General features: G+C 44.4%; 3 protein-coding genes and 1 long non-coding RNA gene across 4 annotated transcripts; 1 reads left to right on the forward strand and 3 right to left on the reverse strand.

Annotated features, from left to right (window-relative positions):
* Window positions 1-103: 103 nt before the first annotated feature.
* On the forward strand, window positions 104-3,011 carry LOC125547916 (putative tRNA pseudouridine synthase C25B8.05). Its single transcript, XM_048711652.1, has 9 exons — window positions 104-420; window positions 630-690; window positions 770-900; window positions 990-1,107; window positions 1,252-1,375; window positions 1,859-1,960; window positions 2,036-2,104; window positions 2,373-2,518; window positions 2,611-3,011. The coding sequence occupies exons 3-8, from the start codon at window positions 773-775 to the stop codon at window positions 2,423-2,425; spliced, it is 594 nt and encodes a 197-aa protein (XP_048567609.1). The 5' UTR covers window positions 104-420; window positions 630-690; window positions 770-772; the 3' UTR covers window positions 2,426-2,518; window positions 2,611-3,011.
* Window positions 3,012-6,791: 3,780 nt separating this feature from the next.
* On the reverse strand, window positions 6,792-7,360 carry LOC125547918. Its single transcript, XR_007300837.1, has 3 exons — window positions 7,306-7,360; window positions 7,054-7,230; window positions 6,792-6,976 (listed from the first exon to the last, which is right to left on the reverse strand). It is a non-coding gene; the product is annotated as an uncharacterized LOC125547918 (long non-coding RNA).
* Window positions 7,361-7,841: 481 nt separating this feature from the next.
* LOC125547919 (serine/threonine-protein phosphatase 7 long form homolog) lies at window positions 7,842-8,301 on the reverse strand. The gene is made up of 2 exons (XM_048711653.1): window positions 8,182-8,301; window positions 7,842-8,100 (listed from the first exon to the last, which is right to left on the reverse strand). The coding sequence occupies exons 1-2, from the start codon at window positions 8,248-8,250 to the stop codon at window positions 7,876-7,878; spliced, it is 294 nt and encodes a 97-aa protein (XP_048567610.1). The 5' UTR covers window positions 8,251-8,301; the 3' UTR covers window positions 7,842-7,875.
* A 109-nt stretch (window positions 8,302-8,410) lies between these two features.
* LOC125546645 (protein MAIN-LIKE 2-like) lies at window positions 8,411-9,668 on the reverse strand. The gene is made up of 3 exons (XM_048710823.1): window positions 9,241-9,668; window positions 8,524-9,160; window positions 8,411-8,442 (listed from the first exon to the last, which is right to left on the reverse strand). The coding sequence occupies exons 1-3, from the start codon at window positions 9,307-9,309 to the stop codon at window positions 8,411-8,413; spliced, it is 738 nt and encodes a 245-aa protein (XP_048566780.1). The 5' UTR covers window positions 9,310-9,668.
* Window positions 9,669-17,850: the final 8,182 nt, after the last annotated feature.

Genomic DNA, 17,850 nt, shown 5'->3' on the forward strand with positions numbered 1-17,850 from the left:
GATAATAGATAAGTCTCTAGCATTCTCCTATTATAATAAAACGTAAGCTCAGTTTGCGGTTGCTAAACTGTGCTGTTCTGTGCTTATTTTGTAATCTGTTTTTAAAGTTAGCCACAAATGTACGCAAAAGCGGATCAAATAAACACTAAAATATGAAAAAGCTGGTTGGACAAATGGGATTATCCTTATCCACCGCAATACCAAATGCAACCATAATATGTTATTTTCGTGGTAGTTTTCATCATTCAAAGTCAGACATCTCACTAGCATCTTTCACATCCATGCAATCATCCTCTGCCAGACTAAATATTGTGCTTTGTTCCTTTCAGAAATCGATTATGTAAGTGTATTGAACAGAAATCTTCCAAGAGATATACGTGTAATAGGTTGGTGTCCTGTTGCAGCAGACTTTCTTGCAAGGTTAGCTTGAATTCTATGTTTAGTACTTTTTTGGTTGCTGAGTGTAAGAGGCGTTCTTACGCAAATGGCTTCGACAAAAGATTAGATGTTTCTTCCTTGCTTCTTCCCTCTTTTCTTATCTCCCTTTTTGATCATGCTATTTATTACCTAGTTGTACCCTGTTCCTGAGTAATTGGAATTTGATTTCTTGGCCCACTTTTTTTTTGCAGATTCTCCTGCTTGGGTAGGGAATATAAATACCTGTTTTGGAAGCGGGGCTTGGATGTATCGGTAACTATGTTAGCCTTGATTTCTGTACTTTGCTACATTTGCCATTTTTACCGAGCCATTGACTTTAAATTGTCAACAGAAAATGCAGAAAGCTGCATTTAAATTCATTGGGGAACATGACTTCAGGAATTTCTGTAAGATGGATGCAGCAAATGTGAGCAACTACAAGCGATACATTACAGATTTTAATATTTCTGCTTGTGACCAAAGGTTAAATTGCATTTCCCTTCTTTCTAGTTACAAACATGTGATTCATGTAATACCTGAACTAAATAATGGAAGTGCTCTGTATTTTCAAGGTCCAACCATGATGAGCTGTGGTCCATGAATATCAGGGGTAGCGCCTTTCTGTGGCATCAAGTTCGTTGCATGGCAGCTGTTCTGTTTTTTGTAGGTCAAGGCCTTGAATCACCTTGTGTGAGTATTTTTTTCCTCTTTCTGAAGCTTCCTTTTATTTTTTCGAACAGTGAAGTGAATTACACAATTGAACTTGGCGCAGAAGTTCCTTTGTCTCATTTGTTTGGATTATTTACATTCAGTAGCTTGTTTATTTTGGTACAGGTAGTTGACTCATTGCTGGATATTACCAAGACTCCTAGAAAACCTCAATATACAATGGCACCAGAGCTTCCATTGATTCTACGATCTTGTCTATTCGATGGAGTCAGCTTCATGTGTTCATCAGGTATGTCTCTGAAAATTTGGCGTTTGACTCTATACCCTTCCAGGGAGTATTTTCAGCCTTGAAATATAGTTGTACTATTGATCTGCTAACATCATGTCTTCATTCCTTGCTCGGTGAACTCTGTGATTTTCCTGCTGCTTCCAGTATATGGATTATATTGTAAAAAATAGTGAGATTTTAGATCACAGTGAGCATTATATCATCCTTTTATGATTAATTATGCATGCATTCTTGAGAATTAAATAAGATTTACCAGCAGTGGGATAGCATTGCCTGACAGTAAATGAAATATACTCGTCTCATATAACTTATGACCATGACATGATATTTTCACAAAAATGGAACCTTCATTTCGGAAATACTTGGTGTCAGTTCTGTTATATTGAGTAAAGTGAAGACCGTCTAGGGATTTTATTATCTATCTGCAATAATTCTATTTTTTGTGTGACATAACTAATTCCAGTGCGCTTTATTCCTGTTTAGATGCCAATCAGGCTTTGATTGAACACTTGAAGGATGAACACCATCAGTATATGCTCCAAGCTGCCATATTTGATGAGGCTTTGACCTGTTTATCTATTCCAGGTACATACATTTAGATCTTTGTGTAACTTTACTGTAATATTTTTGTGATCTGAAAGGAGTTAGATGTAAATGCAGAGCCTAATCCACTTGAATACCCTAAGAAGAAGAGAAAACACATCCCTCTCCTGTCACGGGAAGCTGAACGTAAGTTTTTTATCGTGTGAATTTGCAAAACATTTTTCGTCTTTACATCTTTTATAAGTGGAACAATGCTGTCTTAACACCAGTCTCTGTCAGGAGTCAACACTCTTTAACTTTCTAACACTTTGCTATAACAGCTCCAATGATGTATGCATAATTATCCTCTTCAGCGTCAACGCTTGATAACCTCTTTATTTCGACGCATTTGATTCAACCCTCTTGTTTGTACTTTGCATGTGAAAATGCATTTGCTAATACTTTCACGTTCCAGCTTCTTACGAGGAACGCAGAGCAAGAGTAAAAGCTAAGTCAGCAAATGTGTAGTTGAGTGGCTACCTTAAGTAGCACACTAAGAGTTTGGCCTTCGAAGATCGGCGCGGCTGACTGGCTGAGTGTTATAATCAATCCAGCATCAAGGTAATTTTGCCTTCCTGTTCCAGTCAATTCGAGAAATACGCAAACAAATGCCTGCCTGCATGCTCACGTAATTCACTTAAATCCTTGTTCAGGGGCAATCTCCTCATCAGAACGTCTCTCCTTGAAGCTTGTGTTCTTACTGTGTGCACTTCTGGGACGGGCTAAAGTGTTACGTGGCGATGGGGAATCGACAAAAGAAGTTCATCGTTCAGATCTCCTTCAAGTTTTGTAGGTTCTTCACCACCCTTCACCATCTACCAGCCTTCTGACAGAACTTGATATGGATCATACATAGTACATACTATAATTTCTCAGGCGGCAATGCTTGGTCCCTTGGCATTGCTTTTGTACCAGCGGTTGGCTGCAAGATGGCGACCTTTTATTTTGCACTATGCAGCGCCAATTGTGTCATGTGATGGCTGGCTCGTGCTCTTCCTTTTTTTAGGCCTGAAACATGTAATGATTTCCTCCAAAAGTTTCATAAATTCTGAAATGCTGGGATCGTCTGGCTGTAACAATCAAATCGAATCTAGAACAGCAATGCACATGGTAAGAGAGTAGTAGTGCACCGGCAGAAATCACATATTTGACCTGAGGTCCAAATCAAATCACAAACTGACCTCGTTCCGAAATTTTTTCACTCTGCTGACCCTTTTGTGTGGCGCCCGATAGCTAGGCGCCACACACCACTATGCAGCGCCTCTGCCTTAGGCGTCGCACCTCCTGCCAGCGTGGCAGCCTTGGTCCAGTTGCGGCCCCACAGACAGCACTGCAGCGTCTCAGACTTAGGCGCCACACTTGTAATGTGCAGCGCCTAGCTCTTGGGCGCTGCACAGTCTGTGTTCCACTTAGGCTGGCCCCACCCTCTCTCCCATCCCCCCCCCCCCCCCCACACCCCACCCCACACAAACCCTTAGCCTTGCGCCTCTCCTCTCTTCCCCTCTCCCCCTCTCAAATCCTTCTCAAATCTTGCAAATCCGAAGTATTTGACCGTGAATTTCGAAGCCAACCCCTCCCTTAAGGTAATCTCCTTCGATCCCCTCGTTTTCATCCATAGGAATTGTCACATTTGCTCAAATATTGCTACTTTGGGGAAACCCTAGTTTTGGCTTGGATTTGCAAATTTGTATTGAATCATGTTATGTTTCTTTGCTAATTTGGGTTGGTTAGGCTTTCATAGTATGCTAGGGTTAGAGTTATGTGTGTTTGATGTTGGTGTTAGGGTTATGCTATGGTTAGGGTTGTGGTTATTGTTAAGTGGGGGTGAGGGTTATTAATTCATATATATGTTATGGCATATGTATTTTGTGCAAATATTTTTTGTTAAGTACTTACTTGATATATGTGTGTTTTATTATTATTGTAGGGATGGGGAGAACATGTGTTTATGTTCATCATGTGGATAAAGAGGCCTTTTTGAAAGGCAATGTTGAGCCGGACCCGGATGAGCTTGACATGGTGTTTGAGAGTAGTCCAAGCTATGCAGAGCTCTTGGACCAAGTGAGGAAGGATTTGAATTGGATGGACCCAAGTGACGTTGTTGAGTTCGTGGGAAGGCATAATGTTGGTTTTGGAATGCACATCCGTTGGAAGACAATGCGTGTGAACTCCGAGCAACGTTGGGTTGCATACAAGGAGACGGTTGCCGAATCTCTAGACAAGGCTCTTGAGTTATTTGCCTCCAAGAAGGTTGAGTCTACTTTGAATTTGGACTTGAACCAGAACCCCTCCCCGTTGGTTGCTAGCACTCCACCACCCATGAACCAAGATCAAATGAGTGAACCTCATTTCACGCAACAAGATTGGCCAACATTGAGCCCGACTCCAAACAACCAAAATGAAGGTTTTGAAGAGGAGAATGATGAGTACGAGGAGGATGACAACGAAGTTGATCTCCATGACAACAATGTGGGTGATCTCGACCAATATCATGTGCAAGAGACAATGGACCAATCCATCCCTTTTTCCCGTGCATATGCATCGGACTCGGATGACGATGGTCCCGATGAAGAAGTTGATGAGGAGGGGTTCACACCGAAGGAGGCCCAAGCATTCAAGAAGGTATTCGGGCGGGATCACAAGACACCATTGTTCAAGGATCTTAGTCTCGCGGATGAAGCCGTTGTGGATGGTGGCAAATGCATATCTCTTGGAGCTAGGCCAAGTTCTCACCGTGATTTGGAAGACGGCAAGAACGGGATATATCTCGGTTGTGAGTTTCAATCCTTTTTGGAATTGAAGATGTGGCTCGACAACTACTCGGTTACGCATTATCGTCCACATAAAGTGGCCAACTCGGACGTCAATGTGCGTTACACGGTCAAATGTGAAGTGCCAAGTTGTCCATGGATTGTGCGTGCAAGGCCATGGAAAGGAGGTCCCACTTGGCGCATAGTGAGTTGTCTACCAAATCACATGTGCCGGCACAAGAATGCGGATGGCAAGCTTGTGTACCAACAACACAGACAACTCACGTCCGAGTTCATCGCTTATAGGCTTTCCAACCAAATATCCACACTTCCAACAATGAGCATCAAGAGTGTCATTGACCTTGTGAAAGCCATCTTTCATTACAAGGTGAAGTACGGCAAGGCATGGAAGGCAAAGCAAGCCGCATTCAAGATGTTGTATGGCAATTGGGAGGAAGCATACAACCGACTCCCTAGGTTGTTGTTAGCTATGGCCACTACAAACCCAGTCATGGTTCACGTGGTTGAGCCTCATGGGCACCAAACATTGATTCACAACGGGAGGACCGTCCGAGTATTTGGCCGTGCATTTTGGGCCTTTGAGCAATGCATGAGGGCTTTTGAGCATTGTCGGCCCGTCATCGCCATTGATGGCACGTTCTTGACCGGACAATACAAGGGCACTTTATTGGTTGCAATAGCAAGTGATGCCAATAACCGGGTGTTGCCTTTGGCTTTCGCTTTGTTTGAGGTGGAGAACAATGATAACTGGGAGTGGTTCTTGCGTCAATTGAGAACAAGGGTATTACCGGCTGAAAGGGAAATTTGTGTCATATCGGATCGCCATCCAGGAATTCTCAATGCGGTGGTGGTTGACATTCCCAGACATAGAAAGTTGCACCATCGATGGTGCATGAGGCACTTTTGTGCAAACTTCTATAGGGCATGTGGTATCAAGGAGTTGGCCGATGATCTTCAAGATTGTTGTCTCGCTTTCACCAACAAGCGGTTTGCCACATTGTTCAATGCATTGCTCAGACACAAGAAACTTGACCCCGGTGGTCATGAATTTCTCAGTAAGAACATTGTCGAAAGGAATATGTGGGCACGTGCTTTCGATGAAGATGGCCGGAGGTACGGTCAAATGACAAGCAATATGGCAGAATGCTTCAATAAGGTGCTCAATTGTGTCGTCAGAAGGAGAGGATGGAGCGGAAGAAACGAGACGAGGAGAGGGCACGCCAAGCGAAACTTGCTCGTGAGGAGGAGAGGGCAAGAAAGCTTGCAAAGGCTCGCGAGGCGCAAGAGGAGGACTCGGCCCGTGACAAGAAGGGGAAATGGCCTCGCTCTACTCAGTAGGGACTTCGGTTCGGTGCACGAGTCATGAACTTGTGAGGGCATGTAAGATGTTGGTGAACTATTTTCTAGGGCAAGCTACCATTTGTCATTTGTAATGAATGTGTCGTGAACCATGTCGTAGTTCGAATTGTCTTAAGTTATGAACTCGTCGGCATAAAATTTTTGTTTGTTCAAATTGTTGTGATGATGCGGTCATTGTAAGTATTATGATGTTCCGGTGAAATGAATGTGCTGTCAACTCTGTTTTTGCAGTGAGGTGCAGCGCCTAGGCTTTGGGCGCTGCACTGTGAGGTGCAGCGCCTAGGCTTTGGGCGCTGCATTGTACAGTGCAGCGCCTGACTGTCAGGCGCTGCAGTGCTGTTAACTGCCAAACTGCAGAAACAGATTCCATTTTGGCAAATACAAATATTGAACAATTCAACTGAACAAATACCACAATACCACAATACCACAAATACTGAACAATTCAACTGAACAAATACCACAATACCATAATAATTTGAACATCACATCTTTTAGGACAACACAAATACCACAATAGTAAGAGTTCACCAACATATAACATAACCAAACAAGTTCATCAACCTAACGAAACGGCTACAAGAGAGCACTTCCATAGTAACAAACACTAATGCCTTCCGCGCGTGTTCCTGGTGCCACGCCTGCAGGCAATCTTCTTCTTCCTGGATGGACGAGCCTCCTCTTCCTGCACTTCCTCCTCCGCCTCCGCCTCCGCCTCCGCCTCATGATCCAAGCTAGCCATCCGCGAGGTCCCTACGACCACCTTTGGGTTGCCTCTGTTGTCAAAGTCGTTGGGCGTGTACCGGCGTCTGGGCTGCCTAGGCTTGAACACATATGGGGACCAAAGTTGAGCGTCCGCCAAAGTCATGTCATCATCAAGCTCATCGCCCTATCACACAATCAAACAATATGGTGAAGACCGACGTCGTAATCAAGTGAGAATCACATCTAAAGGATTAGTCATACCTCTTGGGTGACCGCACCCTCATCATCCTGATAAGCATATGAGGAACTCACATCGTCCCTCTGATGGTGAGATGAGGGGTCTGATGGTGTACCAGACCTAGAGGCAGATGGTTCATCAATTTCGGGATCACGGCAACCGAGAAGATTCGATAACCGCCTTAACTTCCTGGCCTGACGCTGTAACATGAACAAGTGTGGAAGATATGAAACTCCGCAACATAGACTACCTCTCATAGTGAATGCGATTTGTACCTTGAGGAATGCTCGTAGTGGACCATCATCATTGCCTTTTCCAACTGGTGTTTCCTCCAGAATAGACTGGCTCTCATCAGCTGCTTTCTTGATCTCGGTGCGCTGCGGATGAGAAAGAATGAACACGTTAGCCATTCAAACATGTGTAATACGGCCAACGGGAAAGTAAAGAAGAAACACTTTACCACATAGTTAATCACCGGAACAGCAAGGACTCCGTGCCCTACCCTGACATCTCTGTTGTACTTCCCCTTTGATAGATCCTCAAAGTTTACGGGTTCTTCAAGAATATCCTCATTATATGCTGGCGGGCATATCTCAACTCGAGTATTTTCAAGAAGCCATCGTATGTAGTTATCAAAAGCAAGTGGACAATGCTCACGAAGCTTGGCGCGTGCACTGCTACGAGCTTCCTCCACACAAAGCTGGAAGCGGGTAACATACGAAGCATGATGCTTGTCCCAGTCCTTTATCTTCCGCTGCCTTCTTCTGTCCAACCTGCATGGTACAAAACCAAACATTAGCAAAATCAAGGAGTGACGATGCTTAGTCAATACGGTTCATGCTGTCTTACCTATGAAGTGCTTTGTCCGTATCCACCCATTCCGGCTGGTGAGGCTGGAACAGACCAAACTGACGAGACACGCGATGTGGCAAATGAAACTCAACAGCCCAGTTGCATATCAGTGGGCACCGCATACGCCAGAGATCCCTATCCCGCAAGCACATCGGGTTGATGGTAAACTCCGGGGTGTACCCAAGTCTGTCATCGGCGCCATATGGCTGCCATTCCACCTATGAAATAGGGCAACAATGCAAAATTGGTGAATTTTTTTAGGCAAACATGAGAAATGACTGAAGTAATGACCTCGTTACCTGCTCAGGCGTAATCGTGTCCAACTCAGCAACGTACTTCTGGTACATGAGATTGACATCGTTCGTCATCTCGGAAACCACATCCCACTTGTAAGCCCAAGTGGGGCGCCGTAATTCGTCATCTTCTTCTTCATACCAAGGATTAAACCTGACGCTCTTCGGGCGTCCAACAGGCAGACGCTCCCAGCTCCATACAGAAAGTAGAAGCATATTACCACCAATGCCTGCACTATCTGTGATCCTGCAACACGCATCGTCCAGCTGCATATGAAAGAAAAACAATGTTAACTTGACAGCAAGCTTGCATTGCTAATGAAGAAATGAGTTGATCACAAAACATACCAACTACCTGTCGATACAAGTAGGCAAGAGTCGCTGAACCCCAGCTCCATTTGCTATCGAAGACGGTCAACGCCTTCAGCCACATCCATGGAGCGTTCTTGCCAGTGGAGTCAGGAAACAAAGTCCTCGACACAACATACCACATGTAGACACGAGCATGTGTCTGGATCACGTCATCAGTGGCATCCGGAGGGCACGTCGCAAAGTGAGTTTGAATCCACGTGAAAGCAGCTCCGGATGCTTTCCTTTCCTTCTTCTTCTTCTCTTCTCCCTCCTCTACATCAGCCTCAGCCTCGGTAGGAGCCATACCGATAAGAGCAATCATCTGCTCGCGCCACCCATCAGAATCGGTGCTCATACAGAGAGGCATCCCGTCGATAGCAAGACCGGTGATCAACGAGACATCCTCGAGCGTCACGGTCATCTCCCCAGTCCGAAGATGGAAACTATGCGTCTCCGGCCTCCACCGATCAGCAAGAGCGGACACCAGTGGAGCGTTCAGATTCGGCGTGGACCGGCTGACCAACTGAATCCACGGGAGTAGTCCTGCCTGCTTGATGTACGGTGTGTACCGCTCATCGTAAGGCATGGCAGGACCAGAGACCCCGTGATACCGAATCTTCAAAGGTTCAAGCTTCTGCAAAAAACAAGTAATGACAAATCTTAGGGCATGTAAATTTCAACTTAAGGCAAAATATTTAGATTACTCGTTATTACCATCTCCTTCTCACGCATCATGTAGGCCCGGTGTTTCGTGTCGTAGACATCGTCGAGAAGCCAAACCATCCTTACAAAGTTCAAACAATAAACATATATGAGTTCATCTCAAATATCGGTAAACACTCAACATTTCATATGTGTTCATCTAAACATCTCATATGTATTCATCTACAAGAATCTCAACATCTCCTTCTCACACAATGAATAAATGATTGTAAATTCTCATATATATCTAGTATGTCATATGTGTTCAAGTAAATCAACATCTCATATTTCAAATAAACTCAACATTTAATATATATCTAAAAAAATTCAACATCTCACATATAGCTACAACACTCAACATCTCATAATTATCTACAAAACTAGGCATCTCATATATATCTAAAAAAAAATTACAATCTAGGTTTCACTAACAAGAATCATATAGTGTGGGGGGTCAAAGGTTCCACCTAATCTTGGGCAAACAAAGATCCAAACCAAGCAAATCAAAGGTTCCACCTAATCTTGGGCAAATCCCTAAAATTGCAACGCATTTACGGAGAAAAAGAAAGGGAACAGAGGAGTTTACCTAGTAGGAGGGATTGGAGATCGAATCCGTGCCTCAAAACTTCAGATCTGAGAGGGGTGTGGGGGGATCCGAAGGGAGCGCCGCTGCCGCCGCTCTCTGTAAACAGAGCAACTGCTCAGAGGGGGAAGAACTGCTGGGAGGGGCTGGCCCGATGCGGCTTAAGTCAATGTGCAGCGCCCAAGCCATAGGCGCTGCACATTACACAGTGTGGCGCCTATCCCTTGGGCGCTGCACTGCTGTCTGTGGGGCCGCAACCCAACCAGGGCTGCCACGCTGGCAGGAGGTGCGATGCCTAAGGCAGAGGCGCTGCACAGTGGTGTGTGGCGCCTAGCTGTCGGGCGCCACACGAAAGGGTCAGCAGAGTGAAATTTTTTCGAGAGCAGATCATTTTGTGATTTGATTTCGCCCTGAGGTCAAATATATGATTTTTGCCTAGTGCACCGTATCAAGGAGAGCCGGTAAAAGAAAATATGGCAGTGCTAGGTGCCGGCTGATCGGCGCAGGGACCAGATCGGTCGCCTCCATCATAATACAACTGGATTGCTGATAGCCGTTGAATCACCCTTCCGTGTCGTTCTCTTCTCGCATCTCATCCAGCCCCACGCCGAGTGGTATCAAAGCTTGTAGCGCCGTTGTCGCCCCTCCCCTTCTTGTCCTCATCGATGTGCACGTCGACTGGCTTGTACTATTGGCGTTCACGTGGATTGCTGGTTCCAGCAAATTGCCTTGCTGGTCGGAGCAGAACGTCTCGCTAGTCCCAGCATTGTGGATGTGGCGTGTATCATGGCGTGCATATGGTTCTTGGGTGGAACTAAGTACTATCTTCGTCTAGGTTTATCAGGCCCATTCATATTTTGCGTCAAACCTTGATCATCTATTTAATTAAAATATATAAAATATACATTGCAAAAAATATATTGTTGAATTTGCATTTGAAAGAGGTTTTCAATGTATAATTTTTCTAATACATAATGTACATTTTTCTAATTAAATACATATAATCAAATTTTAGTCCACAATAAGAGATGGCCTAAGAAATCTTGTTGGGTAAAAAAGAAAGAACCGCTGACGTAGGCCTTGTTTGGTTTAGCTTTTATCGACGGATTCCGCTGCCGCGTAGTAGAATCTGAACCAAAGGGCGAACCCAGCAGAATCCGATTTCAGAAATCCGCTGCCAAAATCTGAACCAAAAGCGGAAGCAATTCAGGACGTGCTTTCCAAAATCTGATTTCGCTGCGGGCCAAAATCTGAAAAAGCTGTATCAGCTGGTTTGCCAAATGACCTACATCTTTTTCACATTAGATTTTCCACAGCTGCTTTTAGAAATTCACAGCCGAACCAAACAAGGCCGTAACCTACTCAACCCTATTTACTCTCAACAAAAAACACTCTACACAAGGCGGCAAACCTCTCACCTCTCGTAAGCACGGGCGCACAGCGATGGGGCGAAAGGGCAGACGGCGGCCCCGACGCACTTCCTCGGCTAATCCGGCCTTGGCCTCGACCTCGATGGTGCAAGGGCGTCGACGGCGACGCCGGCCTCCTCCTCCTCCGGAGAATTCGTATCTCAGGATAGGTGAGCCACTGCCCGACCACGTCCATCACTCGAGATCTCTCGCACACCGAAAGGAAACCCTACCTTGTAACCGCGACACACGTAGTAGTAGCTGTGGCGATGATGTTTCTGCGCCCACGAAGTCACTTCGGACTCGACGCCGAAAGCTCGATCGATCTGCTCCTCCCATTCCGTCCGACGTCCGCAGGCGAGTCAGGTTTCGGGAAGATAGTAGGGCCTGACTTAGTGGAGCCATCTGCCGCGCCGCCAAACTTGTTATGCTGTGGCTGATCGGCCAAAGGCGTCGGATCCATGGCTTGGGGTACGCGTGGGATGGGACGGTTAAGAACCCACGAACCTGATTTAAACTGAAACCGGTAGTAGATGTTACCCTCCCAAAATAGGCAGTGGCGTAGCCAGGTTGGAGGCAAGCCCCAGGCCAACATCATTGCTACAATAGTAACCAATATTCTCTCCGTCTAAAAAAACTTGTCCCTCAAATGAATGTATCTAGCACAAAGTTAATGCTAGATACATCAATTTCAGAGACAAATTTTTTCGAACGAAGGGAGTATCAAACAGTGATTATGTAGCTACAATCAACAAAGGGGCGAGCCGGCACGCCCCAGGCCATGGCCCTGGTAGCCCAGGGCCTGGCTACGCCTCTGAAAATAGGCATTGACTTTGGTACATATCAGTGCTTATATTGGTGGCAGCACTACTAGCTTCATGCCTTAAGTCTGAATATGGTTGATTATTTGTGAACACACTGTTTTTTTACTTTCAAATAATCCTGCTTTTCTTGAGTTTGCTTCATTTGTTTACGCGCAGTTGCCGATTTGGGGGATAATTTGTTGATCATGGTGCTGTTCGAGACCCCCTCTGGCTTTGCAACTTTAGATGCTGACGGGATCAGTCTCTACGAACCAGACGCCATGAAGGTGCGCGCTTTGTTCTTCCTTGCGTGACTTGCGTCACTAGCCTGTGCTTTGCTGATCTTGTTTTTTAACCTTGCTCTTGTTCTCATTGACCTACTTTTTTCTGGATCCTCACTCTCTCATGCAGAATTTATGGGGAAACTTCGTCACGGAAAATAGGGCAGACCATGTTAGTTCCACCTTCGTTTTTCCCTTTCTATTGTTGGAATTTCTTAATGTTGCTTAACACCAACTCAAAAGAACTTGCATCGTCGTGCATGATTGACATTTTTTGTTACTTGTTTGGCATTATAAGGAGAGCATTCTGAACACAGGCTCATTGCTTAATTAACATGCTCAAATGCATTTTCTAACCCGTAAGGCTAACCTTAAGAAATACTCTCTCCGTTTGGAATTACTTGTCTCGAAAATGGATGTATCTAGAATTAAAATACGTCTAGATACATCCATTTCTGCGACAAGTAATTTCGAACGGAGGGAGTATGTCATGTGATGTTGGTACATGTATACTAATAAAGAACAACCGCCACAGGCTTATTTTCAGTGCTTGATTGAACCCATACATGGTATGGTACTACCACCAAAAAATACTGTCATGGTTCAACATGCATTTTATTACCTTAACACATGAATTTATTCTGAATTGGACTTTAAAATTCACACAAGGACATAAGTGTGGTCAAGTCGCATGTGTGGGAAGATTCAATTTCTGCAACATAGGTCTCACATGTCACTGACTAGGAAAATGTGTTAGAACATTAGGGTTGGCGGTCTACCCCCTATTCCTCTGGCTTATCCGTGATGCCGTTCACAATTCGCGTATCTGAGACTAGGGGGTAGGAACTTTCTTATATGTCTTTTCAAAGAGTCCACCTCTTATACAGATAAGATTCCTAATCGTTACAACTAGTTCCAGGATAGAGTCCAGATCAAATTACCAACCACGATCATATTTGTCTGTTAATAGATTCTACCCGTTATGTCACCGGAGCATGCGCTTGTGAGCAACGCGCCATAATAGAGTGTAAATTCTTCTATGTAGATCAACATTAGGGCTGTAATCTAATTATACAATCTAGCTCCTTCCAATCATCAGTGTACCTGGATAGTCTTTCCGATATAAATAGTGTATTGTATTCCACTGATAATCGACCAACTTCCTTAAGCATATACTCCATGTTAACGTGTAAAGCAATTTCATGTATAAATACATGTATAAATTCTATAATGAGGTATTCTGAATATTTATAATTCCTAGTAATTTGAATATAGTAGGGTTTGCGGTCTTAATGTTCTAACAAAATGTTGCAAGATTCCCTTCCGCGTGGTGGCAAAGTTGATCGCCTAACCTCTGTATGTTTGGCTAAAAGCTTGGTCAATGGTGGCAACCTTAGTACACCAACCAAGCAGACCCATAAGTATCTGTACAATTGAGATGTAACTACTGATTCTACATGCATGATGTCTGAATCCTTGTTTCTTTAGCCTGTTTGACAACCTTGTCCATATTCATTATGTTATCAGATAATTTGGCGAAAAGACTTCCAAGTATTTACAGACAAGGCTGCTGCCATTAACCTCGATGATGGTATCGACAGTCAGCTTACTGACATGCTCTTGAAGTGGCACCAACCCGGGCAGAAATTGGCTGTTGGAAAGCCTGAATATAAAACGATCATTGAAGCAAGATTGGTAAGTGTAATAAGCTCCGTGTTTTTTCCTCATTGGCTCAACAATTTTGAGCACCATTTTTGTTGTGGCTTTTTTCAGGGAATACCCTGCCTGTTTGACGAACCTGTGCTGGACGGAGTAAATTGCAAAAAACCACCACAATTAGGGACCCAAATTTAGAAAACCACCATCTTTCGTTTTTTTTTCAAAAAACCGCCACGTTTGTGCTGACAGTTTTCAAATGACGTTGATTCGCTCGTTTGCCGCGTCTGAGTGCAAACCTGACTGGTTGGGCCCGCTGTCAGGGGCCACGTGGACAGGAGGCGACGACGCGCGTGACGGGCGCCGTTAGACGGCGTCGCACAAGACCTAGCGACCCCGGTCCAGCCGCCCCCAGTTCCCCCCCCCCCCTCTCTCTCGCTTAGGTCTCTGCCTCCGACCCCTTCCGCCGCTCGTTTCTCGCCGCCGGCCGCCGCTCGCCGCAGCCATGGTCTCCTGGAAAGACGGCGAAACCAGCAGCGACGAATCTGTCTCCCCCCTTTTCAAGTCGCACGCAGAGGAAACCTACGTGAGTACCATTTTCTCGCAAATTAGGGTTAGGGTTTTCTTCGATTTGAGCATTGTTTTCACCTCTGTGATTGGGGATTGAGCACCGTATCTGCTGTATTGCACTATTGTAGATCCCACAGACCATTGTTGACCCAGAATGGTGCGGCATTGTGGCCGGAGGGCCGTTGTGCTGTCACAACGCTCCTGTGCAGAGGGCTGTTGTCTTCCAAGGAATAAACACTGGCCGTAGGTTTTACGGATGCGGTAATGAGGTTAGTTGTAGGTCCTGTATTTGCAATTTACATGGTACACTGAATATAGGTGTTATTTGAATATATGTGTTTTTCTCTGTTAACTGAAGAGATGAAGATTATGCAAATCTTGTAGTTGGTGCTCAGTTCTCTGAATATATGTTTTTTTCTCTGTTAACTGAATATAGCTGTTTACTTAGTTATTTGTATATGTTGTTTTATCTGCTGTTATGAGTAAAGAATCTATCATTTTTAATGAATGCTTATCTGAATATAGGTGTTAAATGAGCTCAGTTAACTGAATATATATAGATGTTCACTGAATATAGTCAGAATTATTTCTCTTGAATGTGTTATGAGCTCAGTTAATTGACTTATTTGAATGTGTTGTCCTGCTGCTCAGTATGGTGTAGTAAGAACTATTTCTCTTGAGTTTAATAAATGCTAAGTAATTATTGTTATCACAGGAAGGAGACAATTGTGGTCTGGTGCAGTGGATTGACCCAGAATGGCCAGAACCCATGAAAAATGCACTTCGCAAACTTTGGGATATGTTGAGCAGAGTAGCAAAGAGAATGCAGCTAAAGAAAAGCTCATACTCAAACTGGCAGAAGAGAAGAAGCTAATCCAGGAGAAGCACCGCAACCACATTAAGGAAACAAGCAATTTTTTTTGCAACAATTCATAAAAATGTGATGAGGGAGAATTACCAGAAGATTATGCAGGATGGTCATGTAGAGAATGCTGTACTTCAAGCCCAGGAAGAGATGGCTAAGCTTGAGAAAGACAATAATGAGCTGAGGACAGCACTCCAAGTCATTAAGCAGAGCAATGATGAACTTCTTAGCAATTGGAAGAAACATGTAGCAGATGAAGGTCTTCAACAGATTGAACAGATGAAGAAAGAGAAGAAAAAGCTAGAATATATCATAGCTGATTTGCTGAAGGATGGGGAGGCAAACAAGGTTAAGTTGAGGAAAATCAAAGAACTCTGTGATGAGTGAGTAATTTGTTGGCATAATGTATGCGGCCAACAAGGTTGAACTAAGTTTGCTTGGTTGTATTGTCTTGAACTATGTTGTTTCTGTTGAACTAAGTGCTTTCTGTTGAACTAAGTACTCTGTTTTGTGTAATGGAATTAATCAGGACCTTAGTAGTATGATCTTTAATTGTAATGGATTATTATGTAAGATGTGAACACTAGTCGAGAGGCTAGGAATTATGATGTTAGCTCAATGTGATCATATGGTATTGTGTTGTTAATGTGCATTGTGATCCAAATTGATCATATACTTCATGTCATTTTGTCGAGTCTTTCGTCGACGGCCGTCGAGAGGCTTGGCTAACCCTAAGTGATGGATGCCTTTCGTCGACGGCCGTCGAGAGGCTTGGCTAACCCTAGTTGATGGATGCCTTTCGTCGACGGCCGTCGAGAGGCTTGGCTAACCCTAGTTGATGGATGCCTTTCCTCGACGGCCGTCGAGAGGCTTGGCTAACCCTAGTTGATGGATGCCTTTCGTCGACGACCGTCGAGAGGCTTGGCTAACCCTAGTTGATGGATGCCTTTCGTCGACGACCGTCGAGAGGCTTGGCTAACCCTAGTTGATGGATGCCTTTCGTCGACGGCCGTCGAGAGGCTTGGCTAACACTAAGTGATGCTTGGGTAACCGTAGCCTCTCAACAACCGTCAACGAAAGGGCATCTACACTTTGTGATAACCATTCAACATATTTAACAACAACATCATATAATGTTTAGCAACATCACAGGAAGTTCACATTAAACAAACATGACCTTATGCTTGCCAATATCACAACAAGTTCCACAAATCTTGCCAACATGATAGCAAGTTCACATAAAATGACAAGTTCCACTAATCTTGCCAATATCACAACAAGTTCACATAAAACTTTGCCAACACCACAACAAGCAGAGTACTCTAGCAAGTCCTGGGAAACAAAATGCAAGTTGCCAACACCACAACAACTACAATAGCCAGCCTAATTGCCACTAGCATAGAAGTAATCCCTAAGTCTGCTTGGATTCTTTCTCACCCTTGAAGAACCAGATGCTGCAGTAGTAGCAGGCCTTGGAGGAGCAAATGTAGACCTAGCCCTTGATGAAGAAGCTGATGCACTTGCAGCAGCAGTTGATGCAGCTCTTCCACCAGTTGATGCAGTAGGTCTTGAACCAGATGATGTAGCTCTTCCACCAGTTGATGCAGCTCTTGCAGCAGTTGATGCAGCAGGTCTTGAACCAGTAGTTGCAGCCCTTGCAGCAGTTGATGTAGCTCTTCCACCAAATGTTGGAGCAGTTGTTGGATCAGGTACAGCAGCAGCTCTAGATGCAGCTCTTCCACCAGAAGATGCTGCTGGAGCTCTTGCAGGTATAGGTGCAGATCTTGTTTCCTGAAACAGAGCAAAGATGTGCATTAGTTTTTCAGTCAAATGTGAAACAGAGCAAAGATGTGCATTAATTTGAGTACTTTATGCTTGTTCTTCCTAGCTACAAGGGTTGGCTTCAAAGGAACACCACAGTTTGTGTACCTATGCCCTTGCTTCCCACAGTTGCTGCAAGTTATTGTTCCAATTCTAGAAGTGTCCTTGGGTTTTGGTACTTCAAACTGCCCCTTCCTCCTCTGAGTCTGCTTCCTGCCCTTCTTCCCATGGAACACAGGGGGGTCTATGTCTCTTTTATCTGTTCTTGTCCACAGGTCAGGTCCAGGAACAGGGTAGATCATTGGCTTGTAAGCTTCTAAGTACATAGGCTTCTTGAAGAACTGATGTACAAAATCTTCAGGCTGCTGTTTTGATTTGTAGATGGCAGATACAACATGATTACATGGTACACCTCTCATGTCCCATTTTCTGCAGCCACATGTCTAGTTCTTCAAGTTTACTGCATAAGATTTCTCACCACTGTTGACTTGATATAGATCTGGCCCAGCCATCATAGCCTTGCAATTCCTAGCCCATTCCTTTGACTCCTCTAACATTTCTGTATATGTTGGGGTAATTGTCCATCTAGCACTCTCCCCCCCAATTATTTTTTCATTGAACTTCACCATCAATT

Source organism: Triticum urartu, chromosome 3 (assembly GCF_003073215.2).
Source record: "Triticum urartu cultivar G1812 chromosome 3, Tu2.1, whole genome shotgun sequence".
Taxonomy (NCBI): domain Eukaryota; kingdom Viridiplantae; phylum Streptophyta; class Magnoliopsida; order Poales; family Poaceae; genus Triticum; species Triticum urartu.